This window comes from Anser anser, assembly GCF_964211835.1.
Source record: "Anser anser genome assembly, chromosome: 5".
Lineage (NCBI taxonomy): Eukaryota > Metazoa > Chordata > Aves > Anseriformes > Anatidae > Anser > Anser anser.
The window spans coordinates 6539953-6562104 of NC_139725.1; the positions used below are offsets into that span (position 1 = coordinate 6539953).

Here is a 22152-nt window from a genome sequence, read left to right on the forward strand (position 1 = left end):
ATAGAGAAAAATTCATCCATGTTAAAGAACCCTGAGGAGGCTGCACAAACAAGTTGCAGCTCAGGTTGCTAGGGATCTGTAACACAGCTTAAGAAATAAATTCCAAGAAGGTCAACTTTCTTGTCATTCGACCACAATGGAGCCTGAAAGCTGCTTCCAAAAGGACCGATGGCTGTTATCAGCGAGCAGCCTGACCTGCAGCCACCCCGCTCAGAGGCGTTTTGAGCTCCAGAAACAGACCAGCGCCCCTTCCATCACTCAGTTTAGTCTGCAAACCCAGGCTCAAGTGTAGCAATGGGAGTCTCAGATTTGTCAGTGCCCAGCCGTGCTGACACAGCTGCCTCTCTCATGTCAGGATTAGAGCCATCTGCTTGGAGCAGCAGAGGCTTACGAAGAAGCCCAGTTCTTTGCTCATCCCCATAAGGCCAGCAGCTCTCCCCAAACCCAGCTACGTGGTTTTGAAAGCAGCAGCTCAGTACCTGCTATGTCGTGGTTTCCATGGCAGCCGTGCCAGGGTTTTGTGCCAAGAGTGGTTTTGAATTGCACTATTACAAACAGAATGCAATTGCAATTCACTGCAACCTTAAAATTTTAGTACCTTTTTGAAATTAGCCTCTACAAACATTGAAGTGCACCCATAGCTTTTTTTTTTTTTAAGTGTTTTAAATGTATTGAGAGACCTGTTTATTTCATTGCTCACAAAACAAAATGTTACTACCTCTCCCTCTGGGGAAATAATTGGCTAATTCTACACAGAGAAGAAAGGAGGCAGAGGTTAGATCTGCAGAAAAGACTGTTTTGGTAGTGACAAACCAATGATAACTAAATACAAATAAAGACATAGTATGCAATTACCAGTGCATAGATAGATGTGTAGTACGTGTCATATACATCTTCGTGTGTGTGCATGCATGCAAAGCAACAAATATAATCAGTATCATGTAGCATTCAGAACAAAATAGTATATAAATCTAGAAGAAGCACTGAAATTAATTTTATCCATTGACTTTGTCTTTCCTTAAAGACTTACTTGCAGGACCACCCATTGCCTTACAGTGTCTAGGTAATAAGCATTGTGCAACCGAGGTGTAGGATGCTGCCTACAGTTAATGTGTCTCAGCATTTGTGAAACTCCAGAAAGCACATTTTGACTGTTTTTTCCTCCCTTCAACCAAAACACTCATATTGAGCTGTGCCATATTTCGAGTATATTCTCAATATACTAATTTGCACTTTAAAAGCCTAAAATAAATCCTACACTAAATAGCACTTTAAGTTGTTTTTTTAAACTTCAAGCAAGTCACACAGAGAAAACATGCTATTCTCAGTCTATCCTCATGGGAATGTGTGGAGCAAAATGGGCAAATCTGACAACCTATTTTTATTATTTACAGCCAAGGGTAAATTTTACTCCATCTATTTTCCAAATTCATGGCCTGCTGTAATGTTTTATATATGTAGTGTCCCGTGCTGGCATTGCAAATACTGTGCGAGTTTCAGAAGAGAACACCAGAAAATTGATTGGTTTTTGTTTTTGTTTTTTTAAATCCACGTTCTGCTGTCTTATTTCCATACATAATGTACTCTGTGTGTCTGAAATGTGTACAGCCATTCTGCACGACCGATACTGGAAACAATATAAAACACCCTGGGTAAATTCAGGGAGGGGAAGAGCAGGAATTTTCCCCTCAGGGAATATTGCACAAAGGTATAAATCAGCACAAACAGAATATACTCAAATACTAAAACACAACTCACAGTCCACTGCCTCTCCAAAGCTCCAAGCAACAGTAGGCTTCATGATAAGCAGGTCATTCATGCACCATCCAATGTCATGCAAAAACATGATCCAATTTCTAACCGGGGTCTTCTGCTCGCAGGACTAGGACCAATGCACGCCCGTTTCTGAAACTGCCCCTCTATGTGGAAGTACAGGCGGCTGCTGTCACACCTAACATGATCACGTTTTGTTTCTTCTTCCACTTAACAGACTTTATTTTATTTTAGTGCAGTGCACACGAACGCAGTGTCTAGGACAGATGTGCTACCTTTTATAGTGTCGCTATAGAACTCGTTAGCTGTGAACCCTTAATTTGCAGCTGGAACTAATAAACAGTGCATAGTGTTTCAATAGCCTTCTGCTTATATGTTTGAAGATTCGAAACTGAATGGTGAGGTGGCCAAGGCGGCGCTGGCAAACGAAGACTGTCCCCACATAGACCAGGCTATTACGCCTGATGAGGGCCTGCCCTTTACCCGCTCTGGCACTCGGGAGAGATATGGACCCTGCTTCCTCTTATCAACCGGGGAATATCCCTGCCCGCCTGATGGAGGAATAAGAAAGGGTATGTAGCTGGGGGTCCTGTAACCTGTAGTTAGCAACCGTTTACAACAAATAAGAGAAAGTCAGCTGTAACACGCAATAGTGCGCTTGCTGTAGAGATGCACGTTTGGGCTGGAAACCACCACCTGATGTCTGCATTTGGAGTTTCTAACCTATTTCTTTCAGAAAGAAAAGCCTGAGGAGCTGTAACTACCCCATACAGCTATGCTAGGCAGTTGAGTCTTCCACCCTAGCTGGTGCAGTGAGCTTTAGTGGAGAATGCTCTACAATGTCCCTAAATTAGCCCATCCTCCAAGGAGAGGCCAATTACCATTTGACAGCGATGAAGGTTTGCCACTTGGAAAGCTCATGTATTTTACCAATCTCTGAGGAGCATAGACTTGGAGGTGGCAGACAACAAAAGTTAAAACAAAAAAAAACCATCCTCATGGAACATGAAATGATTGGCTGCCTTCACAGAGCACTAAAACAAATTATTTGGATATTCATACCTGTTTAGTTCACTAAAGGAAGAGAAGCACACAAGAACATCTGTTAGCACAGGTGTCTTACAATTGGAAAATAATCCATCTAAAATCACTTTCATAAATAAATCATTACTAGTTAGTTTCTCAGACTTCTGACAGCTACAGATCTCTCAGAAGTAACTGCATTTTAGTTTGATAATGACCAGAATCATCTATTTAGTGACAAAAAAGTCAAAACAAATGGGAAAAACCCTTCCCTTCTTAAAACAGGCTGTTTCATTTAAGTAACTTACCCTGAGGAAACCATACAAACAAAAATTAAAATTACATATATATGCATAAAAGTTGATACGCAATGGGGAAATTCGAAAAGGTCTCTCTCCTCAAATCAGTGTTTATCACTGGTGTACTGTATATAGTATATGATATAGTCAATATTTTAAAACTGCAAAGATTGTACAATGTAACCATACACTGAGTATGGAGTATAGAATTCCCATGTGCCATTGTATGATGGGCAATAGTTATAGTAAATGCCAGTTATAGATAGTGTATGTATTTATAAGTTTAAAGCTTATCATCAACAAAGATATAGTTGGACCACAACACTTTCATATGAAAGTATAATCCTCTAAAATTTACCTTTGTAGCAAAGCGTTTTACTTGATTCTGTATTGGATAAGCATTGGCCGCGTTCATTCAGCCTGGGCGAGTTCGGGTGGTTCCAGTGGATCAGGGGAACACTCCAAATGGCACATCCTTTGGGATGAGGAATGTATGGTTTTCACAATGCACTGCAACCGCCTCCCGTTACTGAGTGAAACGGAGGCCGGTTGGCTAAAGAGTAATATATGTCAGCATATTGTTGGCCTGTTTGAAACACGTTGAGAGCATCTTAATTGTTGTTCCAACAGAATTTCATCCATAGTTTGTGCAACTCTCTGTACACTTGCTGAGCTGTTTATGTGCATGTCTGAAAAAGAAGGGTGGGTGGAGGGAGGGAAATGATGCATGCAATTTTGTCTTTTTTTTTTTTTTAATGCTGAGAACAAAGGAGTAGTATCTCTATAGCAACACAATAAATTCCATGGATTTTGCTACTTGCTACTTCTTCTTCTTCATTTTTTTTTTTTGTCTTTTCATCCTCCTCCAAAGCTACCAGAAACCTTAATTTTGCCTGAGGTCAAAATGCATGAGGTGGCAGGGAGAGGTATGCGTGAGTGTATGACTGAGACATCAAAAACCCCCCTCCCATTGACTTTTTTTTAGGGTACAACCACATTGCTGCCTGTAGGATCAATTACAAAGCCTGACCATCCTTGAAAAATGATGATTTTTGTTTTGTTTTTTGAACTTGTTCTTTTCTTCAATGGCCTACTGAGTCACGTTGCAAGCGATACTACTCTCGCATGTCGGTGCATGCAGATGCTACTGAACTGGCTACAATGTTGACCTCATTCTTAGTCCATTCTGTCATTGATCCAATGCTGTACTTTGCATTTTTCTTTTAAATGAAGGTTACGAAATGTCACGGAGCCTTAACAGCATAGCTGGCATAAGTGGAAAAGCGATAGGATTATCCTCAGTGTCTGCGCCCTACAGCTCTCCTAGTCCAGTGAGACGTTCTTGGTCTCCCATCCCATCTATTTTGTAGCATGGATCAGTAGCAGAGAATGGTCTAAAAAGCTTTATTTTCAATTAGCCTATGCTATGTTGCATATAATCCAGGTGACTAAGTCTGAAGATGCAATGTCTCACAGTAGCACCTGCTGGGAATGGTGTTACTACTGATGCTAGGTGACAACACTCCTAAATAGCACTCAGATGACAATAGGCAGGCGTTTACATAGTACTGGTGGGCCATACATGCTGCATGGTATCAGTACATAGGATGAAGGGTAGATGCACCAGATAGCTTCCTTCCTGGTGCATCGTGCTAGTATATGCTTATTGTGGCTAATGGCGGATCTACTGGCTCTGTATGGAATGGGTTAGGCATATAGCCGATGCTGAAACATGCCAACGATGGAAGATTTTGCTTTTCTCAGGATATTTTTGAGCCATAGAAACCCTGCAGGAGTTTGAGCAAACAAGCACAGTAGGATGAAACTTTGCATGGGCGCCTATTTTAAGCTGAAAGCAATACTCAGACACACTGTAGAGAGGTCTCAGTCTGGCTGACTGCATGGAAAAAAAATCCTGTTGAAGAAGAATATGGCTGCCTCTGCATGTAGCTATTTCACCTTTTCCTCCTTCCTTTAAAACTAAGATGCCAAGCTTGATGTGAAAAGCACAGGGAAGAAGCTCAAGTACTGATTGTATTCTTTACATGCAGATCTTTGCAAAGAAAGTCCAGTCATTGCTAAATATATGCCAACAGAGGCAGTCAGAGTGACCTGACAAGGCGAGATGGAGATGAACATTGATGGCTAATAAACATCTGTGTGGGACTGTGCAGGCATAGAAGACCTTCTCATTTGGACAAAGTTAACTCGCTCCATGCAGGTTTTACGGATGATTCTTCATGGTTCTGGAGTTGTACTAGAGATGCAGGCTTTTTCTACGGCCAAAATGTAACAAAACCGTAGAAGATTTTTTTTTTTAAATCTATTTTTTTGTTCCATAGCATGAATTGCATGAAGACAAAAATAGAAAAAAAAATAAAAAACAAGAAACACTGCAAATGTATGATTAAGGAGAAAAAAGCAAAGTTATATATTTTCTTTCAAAGCTCTTTACTTTTACATACATTGTTGTAGCTAAAAATGTAAAACATAAAACTGTACATTTCTTTGCTATGGATCGCTTCTTTTTGTATACAAGATACAGAGTAATGGTTTTAAAAAGTGCAATCAGGCAGTCATCGGTCATATTGACCACGCCTTCACAGTTCATCACACCGACATGGAAATCAAGAACTTTTAATCCAACTAGAAGTGTATAAAAATAAGAAACTTTTTCCTGTCTGTTTTTGTTGGCATGCTTGTGACACATGGGACCTTCCTTCGGACCTGACAGTAACAGCTGGTCTAGATTTAATTTTCCAGCTCTGGTTATGTTGTATTTTATTGATGTATAGATCCAACGTAAAGACCCTTCATAAATTGTTCATATTAAGTAATCAGTATGAATTTTAAACAAAAAAGGTGTTATTTTAAAACTGGGACTTATAGTACAAAATCAGGAAGATACTCGAGTATAAATTGTCTCAAAGTTTAAGAAACAAGACAACAGCATTGTATGCAATTTAGTACTGAGTAAAATGCATGCACAATGTTATGCAAAACAATTCTAGCATGAAATAAATTTTGTATCATGGTTTCAGTGCCTGCTGTATAGTGTAAAGGGGAATCCTTTTCTGAAGCGATCAGGGGTTTCCAGAGACTTGCTTCTAAAATCTTGAATAAATACAGTGTTCTCAACAGAAACGTAGGAGAAGAGCTTGGTATTGCTTTGGTTCTACAATGCTAATTTGGGTTAGTAGATAATAAATGAAGCCTGCAAACACCTGATACAACCGATGTCTGAAGAATTCACACCATTAGTAATTTTAACAGGGAAGATTTAAAAACCCTATAATTCTCTAGCTATCTTCCTTTTCCCTCCTCAACAACAATAAAAGTTTGTCTTTTTAGCTGATTAAATGAATTCAGTTTTTCTTACTTCTTTGGGCCCCGTCCTTCACTTGTTCTTCACTGAGCCACAGCAGTCCTCCTGATACAAAACCCTAAAAGAAATCCAGGTGTTCGAGTCGTATTTTATTTGCCACATGAAACATGCAGCAGTAAGAACCAAGAAACACAACAGGACAAATTCATTTTAGAACCTAGAAATGACAGCTATGAACTGTGTGTCAACAGCATTTTGGTGAAGTACTTTCTATAAGGAAGGATACACCTTTATCCTCACATGAAGCACTTTAAAAGAGCTGGCAACCTTCTAAACAAAAGCTATGGCATCTGGGACTGCTGATGAGAAAGAAAATGTAATGGAATAGCATCCCTAAGGTCTGGAGGAAGTAGAGATTAAAACAAACAAACCAACAACACCACAAAGAAGAAACACTTATGGCTCTGGTAAGTGCCAAATTACACACAGCTACAACAAAAACAAAACAAAAACAAAAACCAACTGCAGATGGACCTTGTCTTCCTAAAACTACTCAAAAAGGAAATCGAGGAAGGAAGACCTCAAGCTGTGTTTTACAAACAGGAGAAAGGCTGATGATCTAAACTTGAGCATAATTAGGAAGCTCCTTTGTAGTCCTTGATCTAGCAGTATGTACTTGATTTCTATGTCAGTTGACTATCCTTTCTCCTGAGAAATAGTTTACTCCCTCTGTCTCTATGCTGTTATTCTCAGACAATAAATGGGCAATTTCTTACCTCCTGAGGCACGATCCAGGTTAATCCAGGATCCAAAAGTTGCTTACTGAACAACTTTTCCTCTTTTAGCATATTAAGAATCCCCAAGTAGCTTTGCCACATTTTTTATTTAACACTGTAACTCAGGGTCCCAGTGTGAAGGCTGCTCAAATTCCCCATTACCATAATAAGGAACACTAATGATTCAGCCTTGTAAATCCCACATAGGTCTTCCCCTTCTGCAGTGCTTTGCATATATATGAGCTTTCGCTATAATTAACAGGTTGGGTACACACGGCCTAAGGCAATTGTCATTCTGTTCTACTTTTTGCACTACTACATCTACCAGCCCCGTTTTCATTCTGGTGCTCCTCAGCTTTTCCTGATTTGAGGTAACTGTGTCTTCAGGTGACTTCTATAAACCCTTCAGAAGCAGAACAGTGCTTCCCATCCACTGCTCTTGAGGAGATGCTCTGCAGGTTAAGGTCCATCTGACCCCACAGTTCGCCGTCGCACGACAGAGGCAGCGCCGACAACTGGAGAGCTTCAGGAGGAGCTGCTGCACCGAACCCTGACACTGAACCCTATGAGAAATAGAATGCAGCATCCCAGCTGCTTTGCATAAGGAAGGTTTGCTGGGCTGTTCTTAAAGCACGAATTCCTTCAAATCTGCCTACTCCCATCACAGAGGGCATACATTTTGATAAAAGAATTTAAACCAGACACACATGGCTAGATTCTGATCTCACGCTTGCAACAATGCCACCAATTGCTTCTGACCGCACCCCCTCGGAAGAGCAGAAGCACGTACAGCAGTTCAGCTGCCCCCTGCCCGTTTCCTGCTGGAAACAAACATCCAGGTTTCCTCCTTTGGAAACTCAACTCTCAGCCCCGGCACCCTGTCCTGATGCTGGTGCTCTGTGCGAAGCCACTGGCGATCACAGTGTTGTTTGGCTTGCTAACCTTGACAGCACACCCCAGGACCACCTTCCACACGTACAGCTGTGCGCTCTGGCTGCACCAAGGTACCCGTCTTCTGCCAGGCCTCTCTGTGTGCGAAGCTGTCTCCACGAGTGCCATTTCGGACAGCAAGGACCTGAGAAGCGTTTTCTGTTCTCTCCAGCAAAGAATCGAGCTAATACCACTGTGATAACAGTCAAGTGCAGCAGTCATTAATCTGGATAAAGTGATTTTTCATATAAATTGCCTTCTTTCTCCTTAAAGTTTCAGAGCCAAGAAGAAAATACATCACCAAAACAAATGGCTGCTGGGACAAACGAGCAGTCTGAAATGCAGAGCAGAGCAAGCAAGGCTAAGGCAAGGACGTTCGCAAGGAAACCGAGCGCACAGCCACTTATGAAGATCCTGAAGCGAAACCAAGCGCAGCTATTAGTCTGCCACTCTGCATATCCTCTTTGTAGGTTCAAAACACAGCAGCCTACCACTCTGCTTTCCATATATATCCTGGAAGCAACTTTGGCTCACACAAGCTAACTTCACTTCATGCAAATGTGCTTCAATTATGCAGGTTATTTTTAAGTCGCTCATATATTTGAGCTTGGGCGTAAAATACCCGTCTGTTCAGAAGCCCCAAAACCTCTGCATTCATCTAGGACTGTAGGTGCAACATTTCTCTCTCTAACGGGAATATAAATGCTTATTTGTGATCAAGAGCAGTATTTGAATTCAAATTAAACTTCAGGTACAAAAATACATCCAGAACTGCATCTCTTGACTTGCTTTGCTTATCTCTCAAAGCAAATGTTTCAAAACTAAGCACCCTGATCCACCCCTGTGGGTCACGCGCTCCCTGGCTCAGGCTGACAAGGCCAGGTTTTCAACCCTCTGCATTCACCCGAGCATTTAAAAAAAACTCTATTTGTACATAGGTCCAAACACCTCCAGGAACTGACTGTTAGAAACAGGCACTCGTAGGCTTTCATCAGCTTCTCTACCGCCCGTGGAGCGCACCTTTGAGGTTCCTCAGTCAGCAAAAGGCAGGGTAGTGCCGCTGGGTTAGCAGGGGCGTCGCGAAGGGACCCATGCAGTGCCCAGACCCGAGTGGCTTCGGCTGCCGGCAGCGTGTTGCAGCACCACGAGTGGGAGACGTGGCCCTAGCCCCAGCAAGCCAGCTAGGAGGTGTCGTGCTCTGCGGTGGTGCTGGCAGTGCAGGTGGGGGCCGGGGAAACCACAGCAGTAGCGAGAGAGCTGGGTGATGAGAAGGGTGCAGGGTGAGGCCAGAGGGCAGGCTGAGCAGGCAGCAGGGTGGGGGTATAAGAGTTAACAGCCACCGGGGCAGCGGGGAGGGTGAGGAAAGCACCAAGAGAGGGAAGTAGCAGCAGCGAGGCTTACTTAACACCGTCGAGGACCAGTGGCGTAAAACACAGAGCCCTGGCCTGGGAGTCAGAGGATGGGGAATTTTATTCTTGGCTCTGCTGTATACATGGTGGATGACCTTGGTTAGGACATGTCTATTTTCTGTACCTCACCTCCTCTTTCTGTGACATTATCCCGTTTTTAAAGTGTTCTAAGGTGAAAAGATGCGAAGCAGTATTTAGGTAGGAGCACTTGTTACGATCTACATACTCAGAATCAAGGCACCAGCGGAGGAAAGCGTCTCTCCGTTATGTAAGAGATGCCATGTCTCCTTGTCTGCAGAACACAGTACCCTTACAGGAATTCCTTTTCTTTTGTACTTTAAAGCAGAGCTTTATTACGGAAAAATGATTAAGCACCCACACAGTTAAAATGACATCTTCATTACTGATTGGCAACTCCTCTGCTGCCCTAATTTAGGTACATCTTCATGCATTGAAATCAGTAAAAACAAAACAAAAGCTAAACTCACTTGTCATTTGCAGAAAAAAGAAGTCAGAACATGAAAAATCTCCCAATTCTTGGCCCTGCTTCTGAATATTTTTTAAAAAAATGTAAAAATACAATCTTATAGCAACGTGTTCACATACACTTAAAAGATGGTGATGATCAGGGAGTGCTGTAGTCATACAGACTGCATTGCATATGAGTAACAAGGTGGTCCATAGACAAAACAGTCTGGAAACATAGGAGAAAGATTAAAATTAATTGAAAGGCTTGCCAACAAAGGAATTTAACTTAGCCTTGTCCATTCTGTAAAGGCTTGTCTGAAAATGAACTGAAATCCGGCATGTCACAAAATAAAAATGCCTGAGGAAGTTTAGCAAAATAAATGTCACCTGAGTTTTCTCATCTCCATGGCCGGCTTTTATTCAGGAAGAATTACTTCGCTGTTCTTACTTCCAATCAAGCTGAAAAATGTGTTCTCCCAGTACTCTGCAAATGTATGCTTCCTCACTCTCCCACAATACAGCACACAGCTCATCCAGGTCATGATTCAAATACACAGAGACCATTTAATTGCTGAGTATTTTCAGTTACATATCCTCTTTCCGGGCTGCAGAGAGGCATTACTGAGTAAAAACTGCCTCTGCTTTAAAAACTGGTGAATGCGGAGACAACTGATAGGTGAACCTGTGAATGACACGCACAAACAACTGGAAACGTCCCTTACTTCAGTCCCTTCAAGATCTGACTCTAAATGGGTTACAAAGCAACAGCAGCAGCTTTACGCATGCAGTTTCTCCAACTTGAGAAGTGCACATGGAAAACACACCTCCCTTTACAGTTACTTTTTTGGGCCATTTCCATACAACTGATCCGTTTTAAGTCAGGACTATTAAATCATCACTGTATCCCGGAACAAGATGTCAGCATTTTTCAGGAATTAAGAACAACACAAAAGCTATTAGAAAAAGAACAAAGGATGTACTTCCTCATTTTTTGCAAATAAAATAAGATGTTGATATGTCAAGAGTTCAAGCCTCCAATTATTTTTTGTGAAAGCTACAGTTTTCAACAAATTGGTTTAAGTCCATTTTCTACTGAGCACATTTTTAAGTGCAATCAAAGCCGCATGAGATGATTTACCACAGTGCCTCCATTTCTAGCCTTTGGGAAGCAAGTCTGATATTTTTGTCTTAAGTATTTTTCTTCCCTTTTCCGACTTTTCAGCTGCTCTTAACTATAAGCTGGTAGTGAATACCACTAGCACAACTCAAACACTGGGTAAAAAATCTGAAGTTTTTTTTTTGTTGTTGTTTTCTTTTTGTTTGTTTTAAGAAAATATCTAGTTAAAAGAAAATGCATAAGGCTTGTCATATGCCATAATAAATACACAAATTGCTGAGAGAACCAAGAGGACTTTTTGGTGAAAACATGACCACAATTTTAGTGACAAAGATCTGCCATCATCTGGATTTCTAATGAGGGAAAAGGAAGTGCAAGTCTCAAAATGACTTACATCTTGCATAAGTCAAGTAAAGGGCTGACTCAGAGTTCACAGAACGTAATGGAAAAGTAGAAAGGATTTGATTAAGTGCTGGACTAGGTCACAGGGTTGAGCTACAGATTTCTGAGACTGGAAGGTGAGAACAGAGATGTTGCTGTTCCAGCTGAAGAGAACTGAAAATTTCAAGATGTGCCATGAATGAGAAAGAAAACCCAGTGCAGGTCAATAATTTATGTTATTAATGAACAATTGGAGATGGAGAACAATAGCAGCTTGTCCCTCATCCCCCTCGCATGGTACCAGCGGAACAGAATGCTGCTATCCCCGTGTGATTATTCAGTCTTCAGGGCCTGTGTTTTGAATCTGCCCACCCCCTCCACGCTCCTTCCCCGTTTCAGCTGACTACGTCAGGCTTTGTGCTGCCACTCATTTGAATGTCTTTCCACGGTCACCTTTCTCCTGTACATTCAAACTTACCTCCTTGGTCTGTCTTCCATCCCCATCTTTAAGTCTTCTGACTCCAAAAATGTCACAAAGCAAAATTGAAGCATATTCTCCCTGCCCCTCTACTTCGCGATGCTCAGGCACGTAGCTGAGCAAAACCTCCCATCGCTCACACATCAGCAACCTTTGTGGCAGCTGCAGATTGCAAGAACTAGTCACCAACAGGACTGACAACATGCAGATAGGGAAGGGAAGCCAGCGTTAGATAAGAAGCGATGAATGGGCAAACGAGAAGAGACAGGACTGTATCTTTCTCTCAAATAAGCACACTTTTCTTCGCACACAATTTCTTCAGCTACTCAAATGCAGGGTCCAGAATTCCAAGCAGTAAAGCATCAACTCAATCGTGGACCTACACCAAGCCAAATAACATAAGTGACTTACAAGTGGCCTAAACCAATCCTTCTGACGTGCGGAAAACGGACTCCACAGTCAGTAAGATTGTAAAGTAGGTATGTTTATTCAGCGCTGGGCAGCACAGGGGGGGGAGTCCCACCGAAGTCGTGTGCACCCCAACGCAGCAACTTGCCTTGGTTATATGCAGTAAAGAGTTACATGTGCATGAAGTTTCCCAATGCGCCTATACATATGCATGACTTATCCCCACTTCATACTAAAATTAGTTCCAAGAAGTCATTTCCATATCTCCTGGTGGTGGTCACCGGGGTTGTGGGGATGAAGGCTGGTAACTCTTCTTCATCACCACTAGCTGACCTCCTGCCTTTGCGCAGACTCAGCTGCTCCTTGGCTCTTGTCCAAACCACAGGGTCGGTCTCAGCCGGTTCTTGAGACAGGTTCCCTGTTTTTGTCAGGAACCATCCTTTGTGAGGGGCCCCAAGACTTCTTATTTCAAGACTTTTAAGACTTAATCTGCACAGTAGTAAGGAAAGACATTAAGCAACATCTATTTTTAATAGAATAATCCAGGTATTCATTAGTCAGCATCCTGTCTACTACGGTTCTCTTAACTCTCTCTCTCACTTCAAGAAAGAGAAACTTCTGGAAAAGAACACTTTCCTACTCCCAGCAGTCTTTAAAATGGCCCACAAGCGTCTTGGTGGTTCCATGAGTAACAACTGCACATCTCCTATGACTTCAAACAAGAGACGTATATACAACTGCTTCCTTCTCTCCCAGAGCCTGAAAGCTCAGCGGTCTGAGGGTTAACAGTCTAACTTGTTCCCCAGCAAAGCTTCCATAGTAAATCCACCTTCCCTCCCCGTCCCCCATGCATGTCGGCTCACTGGCAGGTTTGCCTGTTTTCAGAAAACGGAAGGGGAGGCAGAAATGGCTGCACAGACACTTGCTTACCTTGTTCTGTGTTACATATACGTTACAAACCTTGTCAGTTTATTTGCTTCTGAATGCATCTTGCTTACGTAAAAGGCTTTCTTTGTTCAGAACCGATGACACGCATAAAAAAGTCGTTCTTTGCACTGCAGAAGCATTAGCATAGCATGCTGGCTCTGCATTTTGCCTTGCAGAGACTGACCTTCTCCATCAGGACACCTACAAGCAACACTCACTAAGCTCTGGACGCCAGCAATGTGGAGGGTTTCTTCGCTTGATTGAGAGCTTTTCACTGTGTGCTCCCTTCCTTAGAGCAGAAAGCCTCAGTCCATTTTGTACAACGTTTTATTCTGTAAACAAAGCATACCGACATACAGAACAGGGCATTCATTTCCGAGTGAATGAGCAACAACTCGGTGTGGTTTTTGCTATTGTTGAGGTGGTGGTTTTGTTTTTACATTCAACCATGTACCACCTACAATGAATTATTATTCACTCTTCATACTACAGCAGCATCTAGAGGTCCTGACCAACTGCAAAGCATGTAGTAATTCAAGCTCTCAAGACAAGTTATTACTTCCCAATGTTTTCAATCTATATAGGCAAGACAAAGAAGGGAAAAAAAAAAAAGCAGTTCCCCCCCTTTCAAATGATAAAGAATACAGGCAATATGAAACTCAAGAACAGGACCAGAAACAAACCAAAGGACTCTCATTCTTTAAAACCCCAAATCATTCTTCACATTTCCAAAGGCATGTTTATGTTACAGATGTGAAAAAGCGAACAACAATTCAAATAAAGAAGTCACATTTATTTGTGATATAATTTGTTGGATTCCTCTGAATGGAACTGCAGCAACAGCATACACAACCAAAGCACGCTCAACACCGTAACCCCAGGTCCTATGGGTCACATACTAGCTGTCATTAATCAAGGAGCAAAATCATTCAGAGGGTATGACTACTGAAACAAGATAATATTTATCAGCACACAGATCTAAGGAAAACAGAAGTAGAACCCTCAGATAGAACTGCAAAAAAGGAATGAGAAAAAGGCATGAGAAAGTGGTCAGTGCGTGTATCAGAAAGGATGCTGTATGCAGAAAATAGTATTGAGGAGTCAGCGAACAGCAGCTTAGTCAGATAAGTGAAACATGTCAGAGGTAGCCTGGAACAGTATATTACCATGAAGAACCACAACCCACACAGATTAAAAAAAAACAACAGAAGACTCAATTTCACACTTTTTGCAGAAGGCCCGTTCTACTATCCTTACAGTTTCTTCCAGTATCTGTAATGCTTTTATAAGCAGCTTCATACTACAAATTTCTTCTCCATTGAATAGAAAGAGAAAACATCTGAAAATTACCTATGAACTAAAACTACTGCAAACCAAGGAGAGAAAACCACACAGCTCATACTATGACCTTAATTCCCTCCCCCTCATGAGTTAACTGTTATATCATTAGAAAGTTTTCCTGTCCTATTTTCTAACAGCCCTTTAATGGCATCCACCGTACGTATGAAAAACGGTTTTATAAATAGCTTCAAAGGCAGTTAATGATATTGGAAGGCAATTTGCACTTCTCCATTTCTCCCACCAAAACCAGTGCTGGACCTACGTTCTCCGCCAAACACTCACCTGGAACTATTCCTGTGGGCATGCTCTGATTAGTAACTCAGCTGGGCTGCCAAGCAGATGCAAGAACCAACCTGACATTGCTCTTATAAGCTGGAGAACTTGTAAAAACTTTGTTTTTAGATTGAAGTCTTCCTATTCAAATGCAGCTAGAAACACGTGAGCTATCTTGGATCAAACTGTCCTTAACAGCTACAACTGACTTATGCTCTTTGACAAGAACTCTCCTGTTGTTTCCAAGAGCTCTTAGAAGATTTTCTTCCCTAGCAGTAGCTTCAGAAACTTTAGATTTGGTTTGCAATTCAATAATAATTCATGTGGATCTGCATCCCTGCAAACCTATAATAAATTGATGTCTGGCACAGACGATAATTCCTCAGAAACACTGCTCCTTTCACAGTTTAATCAACTACAGCTTGTTTCAGAAGGGCCTCATTTTCTCCTTTTGCCAGCCTACTTTCTAAATTATCTTTTTCTTTCTTTTTTTTTTTTTTTAAAAATTCTGATCTTCTGTTTAAAATGTGTGTACGCATCTACTTATGTTCACTGGCACTTCTCTGTGATGCAAACTGGATTTTCTAAGATGCCGGGATCTCACAGCTCCAGCAGAAGCTGGCAGGTGCAACATATGCTCATCATAACACGCAGATAAAATAATAAAAGGCCAGAAGTGGCCTTATGTCTCCACCTTCTCACACTGCTTCCTCCGACTGCATTTTTACACTAATGATAAGTGATTAGACAGTCAGCTTCCTCCTCACAGACTTCTCAAAAGAACAAGAATTCATTCTTTCTTCAATTATATTGCATCAAGACAAAATGTTTGTCACTCTACCTGCAGATAAGAAAGTCAGTACCTGCGTAAAGAACCCATGAAATAATTTAAAAAAATAATTGTTCAATTTTTTCTAGTACTCTTCTATATGCATACTCGTTCCTTTTAGTTTCAGAACAAACTTCGGCACTTTCCAGCTGCTGTGTTGATCACAGGCAATCTTCCCGCAGCAACGTTGAGCTCTGCAATACAAAGATGTCCATCCACATCCATGATGCTATGATTTCTGGTGTGCTGCGTCTAACATGAAGTTTGACAAAGAGCCATGGAGTGTCCTGCCCCACATCCAATTAAGATCTGTTTTGCAAAACCGAGAGCTTTGACTGGCTTCGGGACCTGGACGTTTGCTTCTGTGCCATCACCACACATCCCGTGTTCGTTCCATCCCCAGGAGAAGCAAGAGTCACCTAAAAGAGAGGATGCAAAACACTGAATAAAGGCAGCAAACACAACAGCGTCAAGCAGTTTGGGAAGCAGATTGGTCAACTCATATTCTAATGAGGTTCTAATAAATTTTGCTAAGGGGGAAAAAACATTCAGGTTCTCCTGAAAACTTAAAAAAACAGAATGAGCTATTGCCTACCTTGTTTCATATCGTTAACAACATAAGAGAGGCTAAAATAATAAAGACATGTGAAAATTGCTCAGCAAATATCTTGTTCTGTATTTACACACAGCCCACAGAAAGGTCTCAGCACTTTAAACCTTTCCTGAAACGATGTGGGATCCTCATCTTTCAGGTTCACCTCAGTAAGCAAAACTTAGTAGCACAAACTGAGCCTAGTGACATTTTAATCAGTTCATGCAGCACAGTCTGTAGGACTGGGGAACACACAGAGCTGCCAGGCTGCCAAACAAAGCTCGTTCCTGCTTTCAAAGAAGTAGGAATGAACCCTAATTTTTTTCCTTTAAATACAGATCTCCAGCATGCCTTACTCTTAATCATCACACCTCTTCTGCTTGCTTCGGCATTATTTCACTGCTTTTATTATCCTTATTTTCCTTCTCTGTCATTTATTTTTGTAAAATCTACTTTTACATCCCAAGTCATGATCTGTGTGTTATTATTACCCTACAGTACTCTTTCTTAAAGCAGAATATGTAAATCCTGTTCTATAAATTGCTGGCATAAGAAGAGACACATAACGCCCCCCCCCCCTTATTCTGAACAAGAGGTATTTCTTCCCTATTTTCCTGTCTTTATTTCGCTGTCGCAGACTGCGCCTGTGAATTTCTGTAATGAAAAAGAAAGCCACCCTGCAACAGAATCATGTTTCTGATGCCACTGTTATTTTTGAAACGCAGCAGGTATTAAACAGCATGAAGCACCGCTCCAGAGTACAAACAATGAGAAGAAAAAAGCCAACATTCACCAATCCAACCCCAATCATAATTCTAATTCAGAAACCGATTATTCCAAAGATAGCAGGATCATCTCTCTCTCCTGCAAACCCAGTACATTTCATTCTCATCTGTTTTCTTTATATATTACTATGTTAAAGTTCTCTTCTTCTATAATTAGGTGCAAACGTTACTAAAACGAGCTTTTGTGTGGTTTAACCCGGCAGACAGCTAAGCACCACACAGCCCTTGGCTCGCTCCTGCCCAGGTGGATATGGAGAGAATCAAGACAAAGAGGTGAAGCTGATGTGTTGAGATAAAGACAAATTCTCAGGACAGAAAAGGAAGGGAAAATAATAATAAGAGTGATACTATATACAAAGCAAGGGCTGCACAATGCACTTGCCCCTGGCCAAGCCCACTTCTACAGCTGGTCCCGGTGCCCTGGGGCATGATGCATACGCAATGCTAGCAGCCCAGCACATCACGCCCATGTACATAAGCATGTTGCGGCAATGTACCAAAAACAGGTGATGTACCCCCTTTTGAGATCACTGAACAGAATATCTAAGAGGTTAAGAGATTTTTTTTTCCTTTTTTTTTTTTTTTTTTTTGGTAAGGCTCCAGGTAAGAATATTTTCGTCAATATTAACAAGCAAGAAAAAGATATCACAAGCCAAGAGACTCAAGACGCATCATGGAACAATTATTCAGGGAAAAATTCAACAACAAAAAACCCATCTGCACCTAAGAAAAGACATTCTTTTGCACAGTTGTTAATATGTTAATACGTGGATCCCGCAGAGTAAGCCTACTTCAAATGGAAAAACCTCCAAGTTTAATGAAAAGGAAATACAGCATGCTCTTACGTTAATGAGACGACTATGGCAAGCTTTTTGTGGCCAGGCCCTTAGCAATTAGTACAACGACCAAATGCAATGAGCTGATGTGTTTGTATGGGGATTCACTACATCTGACTGAATATTTATTTTATTTTCATCCTAGCCCATCAGGACAAGAGAGAGGAAATGAGAAAGTTTTTGTTCACCTTGAACCACAAACTGCTCAGACGTATTAATGCCTCTCCAAGTAATAAGCAGACCTAGTTAAACACCTTTTGAAAAAAAACTCAGAAAAATTCACAAGCTAGGAAACCCGCATACAAGAATACCTGCCCTAAAATAAGCACCAAGTCTTTTCCAGCCCACAGTTCTCCGAGCATGTAAAAAGGCCAACAAACAGATTTTTGTACGTGGCTGCAGTGAGCCTCATGTTTACTGAAATGGGCCGAGGAAAAGCAGACAAAAACCTATACATACAGAGTACTTTGGGTTCACAAACAGCCTTAGGCAAAAGGCCACATGCATATGGAGTGCCAGGCAGAAATCCGGAGGTCTGATGGGCAGCTGACTGACGCAGAACAGCAGGTCCCAGTGATGATTCTCAACAACAAGTCCTATGTCTAGAAAGCTAAAAGACAGAGAGTTACTGTGGCCAGAATAGGTGTGCAATACCACACCTGCCTGCAGTACATTTTGAGCGAGGTTTGTGCACAAAAAGGGCAGGAGCTTGATTTCTGTCAGAGAAAAGAGAACCGGCGGAAAAGACGCAGAGTCTGGTTTTTGCACCGTCATCGCTGGGACTTGCAGGAGGGCTGGGCAGTGCGGCTGGCAGGGCATGGGGAAAAATGAGTTAAGGAAAGGCCTTCGGTAAGGAACTAATGACTAGCCCCTGGCCAAAGGAAGAGACCATCCAGTCCAACTGCCTGACTGCTTTCAGGACTAACCAAGAGTTAAAGCATTTTCAATCGTTTCTATTCACAGTTTATATACTGATAAAAATCACAACACAACCTGAGCAGCTCTTCATGTTTTCAGGGGAAAATTCAATTTTTATATCTGTTCCAGACCTTTCTAGGATGAAAGACCATGAGAATGATGTGTATTAATACACCTAAACATTAATTCTAAGGGATTTAAAACAAGCACTGTAGCACAACCTCAAACCAGATGATTTGTGCATGTGGTGGGGTAGGGAAGGGAAGAGCAAGCTGCTCTGTGTCAGTAGGGTAAATGAAACGGCCTAACACATAGCATTCACCTTTTTCCTCTTAAAAACCTAAATACTCAGAGTACAAATAAAACCTCACAACTAACATGGCAGCCTGGTATAAACCCAAGGGAATTCCAACTTGAATTCACTTTCACACTAATGACAGTCTGCAGTGAGACTGAACAGGCTTTTCCCCTGAACAAGAAATACACACGAAGTGGGAGCAGAAAAGCCCTCAATTAATTTGCCAGTTTGGGTCACAAAACCAAGAAAGGGTTACTGCCTTCCCTCTGGACAAAGGCATTACCTAGGCTTTTCTCGGGGTAACTACAGTGACAGCCGCAATCCATAACTTGATCAAACTGGAGGAAAGTACGTCTGGTAAAGTAAAGCTGCTGCATATTGGAGAGAGGAGGGGGTTCTGGGGAAGCAGGGGTCTTGCAGTTGCTCCTCACTGCTGCGTACCCTGTTCTTCAGATAAGAATGAACTAATGTTGGCGAATGAGATGCTTTGGGTGAGATTCACTGCACTTCAGCCACCTAACAGGCAAGCAACTTAGGTACAGTTACCCTCAGGACTTCAACAGTCAATGGCGGCATCTACTTCTCTCCAAGAGGCAATTCATCTCATCTAAACACTGGCGTCAACATCAAATTTATCTCACGATGTTGACTATAAAGGGAGACCAAGCGACTGTCTTAGCCCAGGTATATCGTTATTAAACAGCTGAAGATAGGTTATGAGACGTCATATCCTTGCGATCGGTCTGAAAGTACAGCAAGGAAAACATCGTGGAAACAAGGAAGCTCCAAACATTGCTGCAGCCTAGTTTCGGGCTGCAGTCTGCTTCTAAACCATTGTGCCCTGGAGACTGATCACTGAAATCTTTAAAAGCTCATCTCTTCCTTCTACTCCTGTTCTCCCAACCACACACATACAGACGGAAGCTGGCTTTGAAGGCAACCCAAGTATCTTGAAGACAAGCTATTCAGCAGACAGCTTTGCATATTAAGGATTCATTAAAGCATTTTAGTCCAGCTCTACTGCATAGGCTTTGTGCTCTTAGTAATACTCCAATACCTCAATATTATTATTCTTTTAATTTTAAATTAATGCTACTCTTCAGATGGTTATAGATAAAGTTACAGTCAACAAGAGACTGGCAATTTGCTCAGAGCAAGTCAACTTGAAACAGAATCAGGGCAGAACCTGGAACAAAATTCAGGTGTCTCAGCCACCGCCTTTTGGCTATTTGAAAACACTTCAAGCCTTACAAGGCATAACATAACAATATGCAAAAGGTTTAGACTATATCTGCCCACAAAGGTTGTAAAACACAAGTAAAGTCTTCCTATGTTTTCAGAACACCTGGCAAGTGATGGTATCGTATAAAATAAAAGACATATATATTACTTTAGCATTTTTGTTAACAACAATTCTGTCATCAGTGCAAACAACTTGCAATTTTACAATGTAAGAGACGGAGCTAATACCAATTCTTTCCACACAAAAGCATGGAAACATGTTAGTAACCGAAAGGACAGTCAAAACATTCTGCTTAGTCTAAAAGCTACCTTTGGTAAGCGGAATACAAGACACGATCCCAAGACAGTATACGCTACTGAGCGGCAGAAGTAGAAAACAACGAAGAGACTTGTGCAGTGCCAGCTTTATCATGGAGCCACACTGATGGCCACGTTTCCATGGAGCAAGCCGCCTTGCACTCAGGCAGCCCATCCAGCTGCTGCTGAAGCTGCCCAGGCCCACAGCCTTCAGAGCCACACATCTGATCTCACAATGCCTTAGAAAAAAACCCCAGGCACTGCAGTGCTAGCTCAATGCGCAGATAAGGAACATACGTTTTGTGACAGCAAGTACGAAGTCACGGTGCTACAGCCTCACTGAGCTCAAAGCCAGCCTCCGGCCACCACCTGGTCCTCACCCCAGCTGGGCAGCACGACCAGCTCTCCCCAGACGCTGGCCCCACAGCACCACTCACTCCTTCCCTTTCCCTCCCCTCCCCTCCCCACGCTAGCAGGGCTTTTAGCCCGGTGAGTATCAGCTGCCTTCTGGCCCCGCGTCTGGTTTTCCTCCTGGTACCTAGAGGATGACTGCCTGTGGCCTTCCAACAGCTCCTCACAACAACTGTACGAAGCCAGCACGACAAGGACTGCTCTGGCTTGGTGCCCTAAACTAACACCTTGCATTAATTGTTTTTTACAGCAGAAGCACTGCCGTGTTACTAGGACCTTCCCTCTGCCTGTACTTGTACATGTGTAATAGAGCTGGGCCTTCACACTGGGCCGGGGCCTCCTGGCCAGCCGACAAAATCTCTCACTACAATATACAGCCGACTACTGGGAAGAATCAGAAAATCAGCTTGAGCATGTAAGATGCCTCACTGCAGCTTAGGGAGACACAATGCGATGTGGAGTACCATAAAACAGAGCAATAAGGCCACACATCTACTTGGAAATTAATTTCACTTGGGAAAGCCCAATTTCTTGTTTCTCCTTGAATATCAGTCTCTATCCCATGAACAGCAAACAAGCAAGAGCAGTACAGAGCATAACTTGCCTTTTCCATCCTCATTTTCAGAGCACAGAAATAGCTGAGAGTTACAAAGTAGGAATCATGTTTATAATGTTTTATCATGTTTCTGAGCATGCCATGAAGGGCAGCGTAGCACATCTGACATAGCCTGAAAACGGTATGTGGGGAAGGACCACAATGTACAGTAACGGAAGGAAAGAGAAAGAAACTAGCCCTGCAGAGAAATAGGGAAAGGTATGGTAAGAACAGCACTTACCAAGAAAAGCATTCGTATTCTCACAGGAACGTGGTACATTTTCCTACGCAGTGTTTTAAGCACCAGACAAATATTTCAGCCCATTCACTAGAGGTAGTGCCATCTTGTCATCTAATATCAAATATGAGTGGAGATTTCATTCTGCTCTCACAGGGCAAGTCAAAGCAGGAGCTGAATGGC

The 22152-nt window shown here is 42.1% G+C and overlaps 2 protein-coding genes across 9 annotated transcripts in view; one reads left to right on the plus strand and one right to left on the minus strand.

The window, feature by feature from the left end:
• The window catches only part of KCNC1 (potassium voltage-gated channel subfamily C member 1), a 126208-nt gene that overhangs the window by 101465 nt on the left and 2591 nt on the right, over positions 1–22152 (plus strand). For 2 of the 8 annotated variants that reach the window (XM_083839619.1, XM_083839620.1), the window contains exon 3: positions 2157–2345. The exons of 3 other annotated variants lie outside the window; for them this stretch is intronic. In XM_083839619.1, the coding sequence (XP_083695745.1) occupies positions 2157–2345 (189 nt within the window). Of the gene's footprint in view, positions 1–2156; positions 2346–4328; positions 6448–22152 lie in introns of those variants that run through there. 3 more of the 8 variants (XM_083839621.1, XM_083839622.1, XM_083839625.1) reach the window with 3 other exon arrangements.
• SERGEF (secretion regulating guanine nucleotide exchange factor) overlaps positions 13626–22152 on the minus strand; it is a 149713-nt gene continuing 141186 nt past the window's right edge. The window contains 2 exon segments of the mRNA XM_083839627.1: positions 13626–16028; positions 16031–16176. Of these exon segments, the coding sequence (XP_083695753.1) occupies positions 15987–16028; positions 16031–16176 (188 nt within the window). The 3' untranslated portion in view covers positions 13626–15986.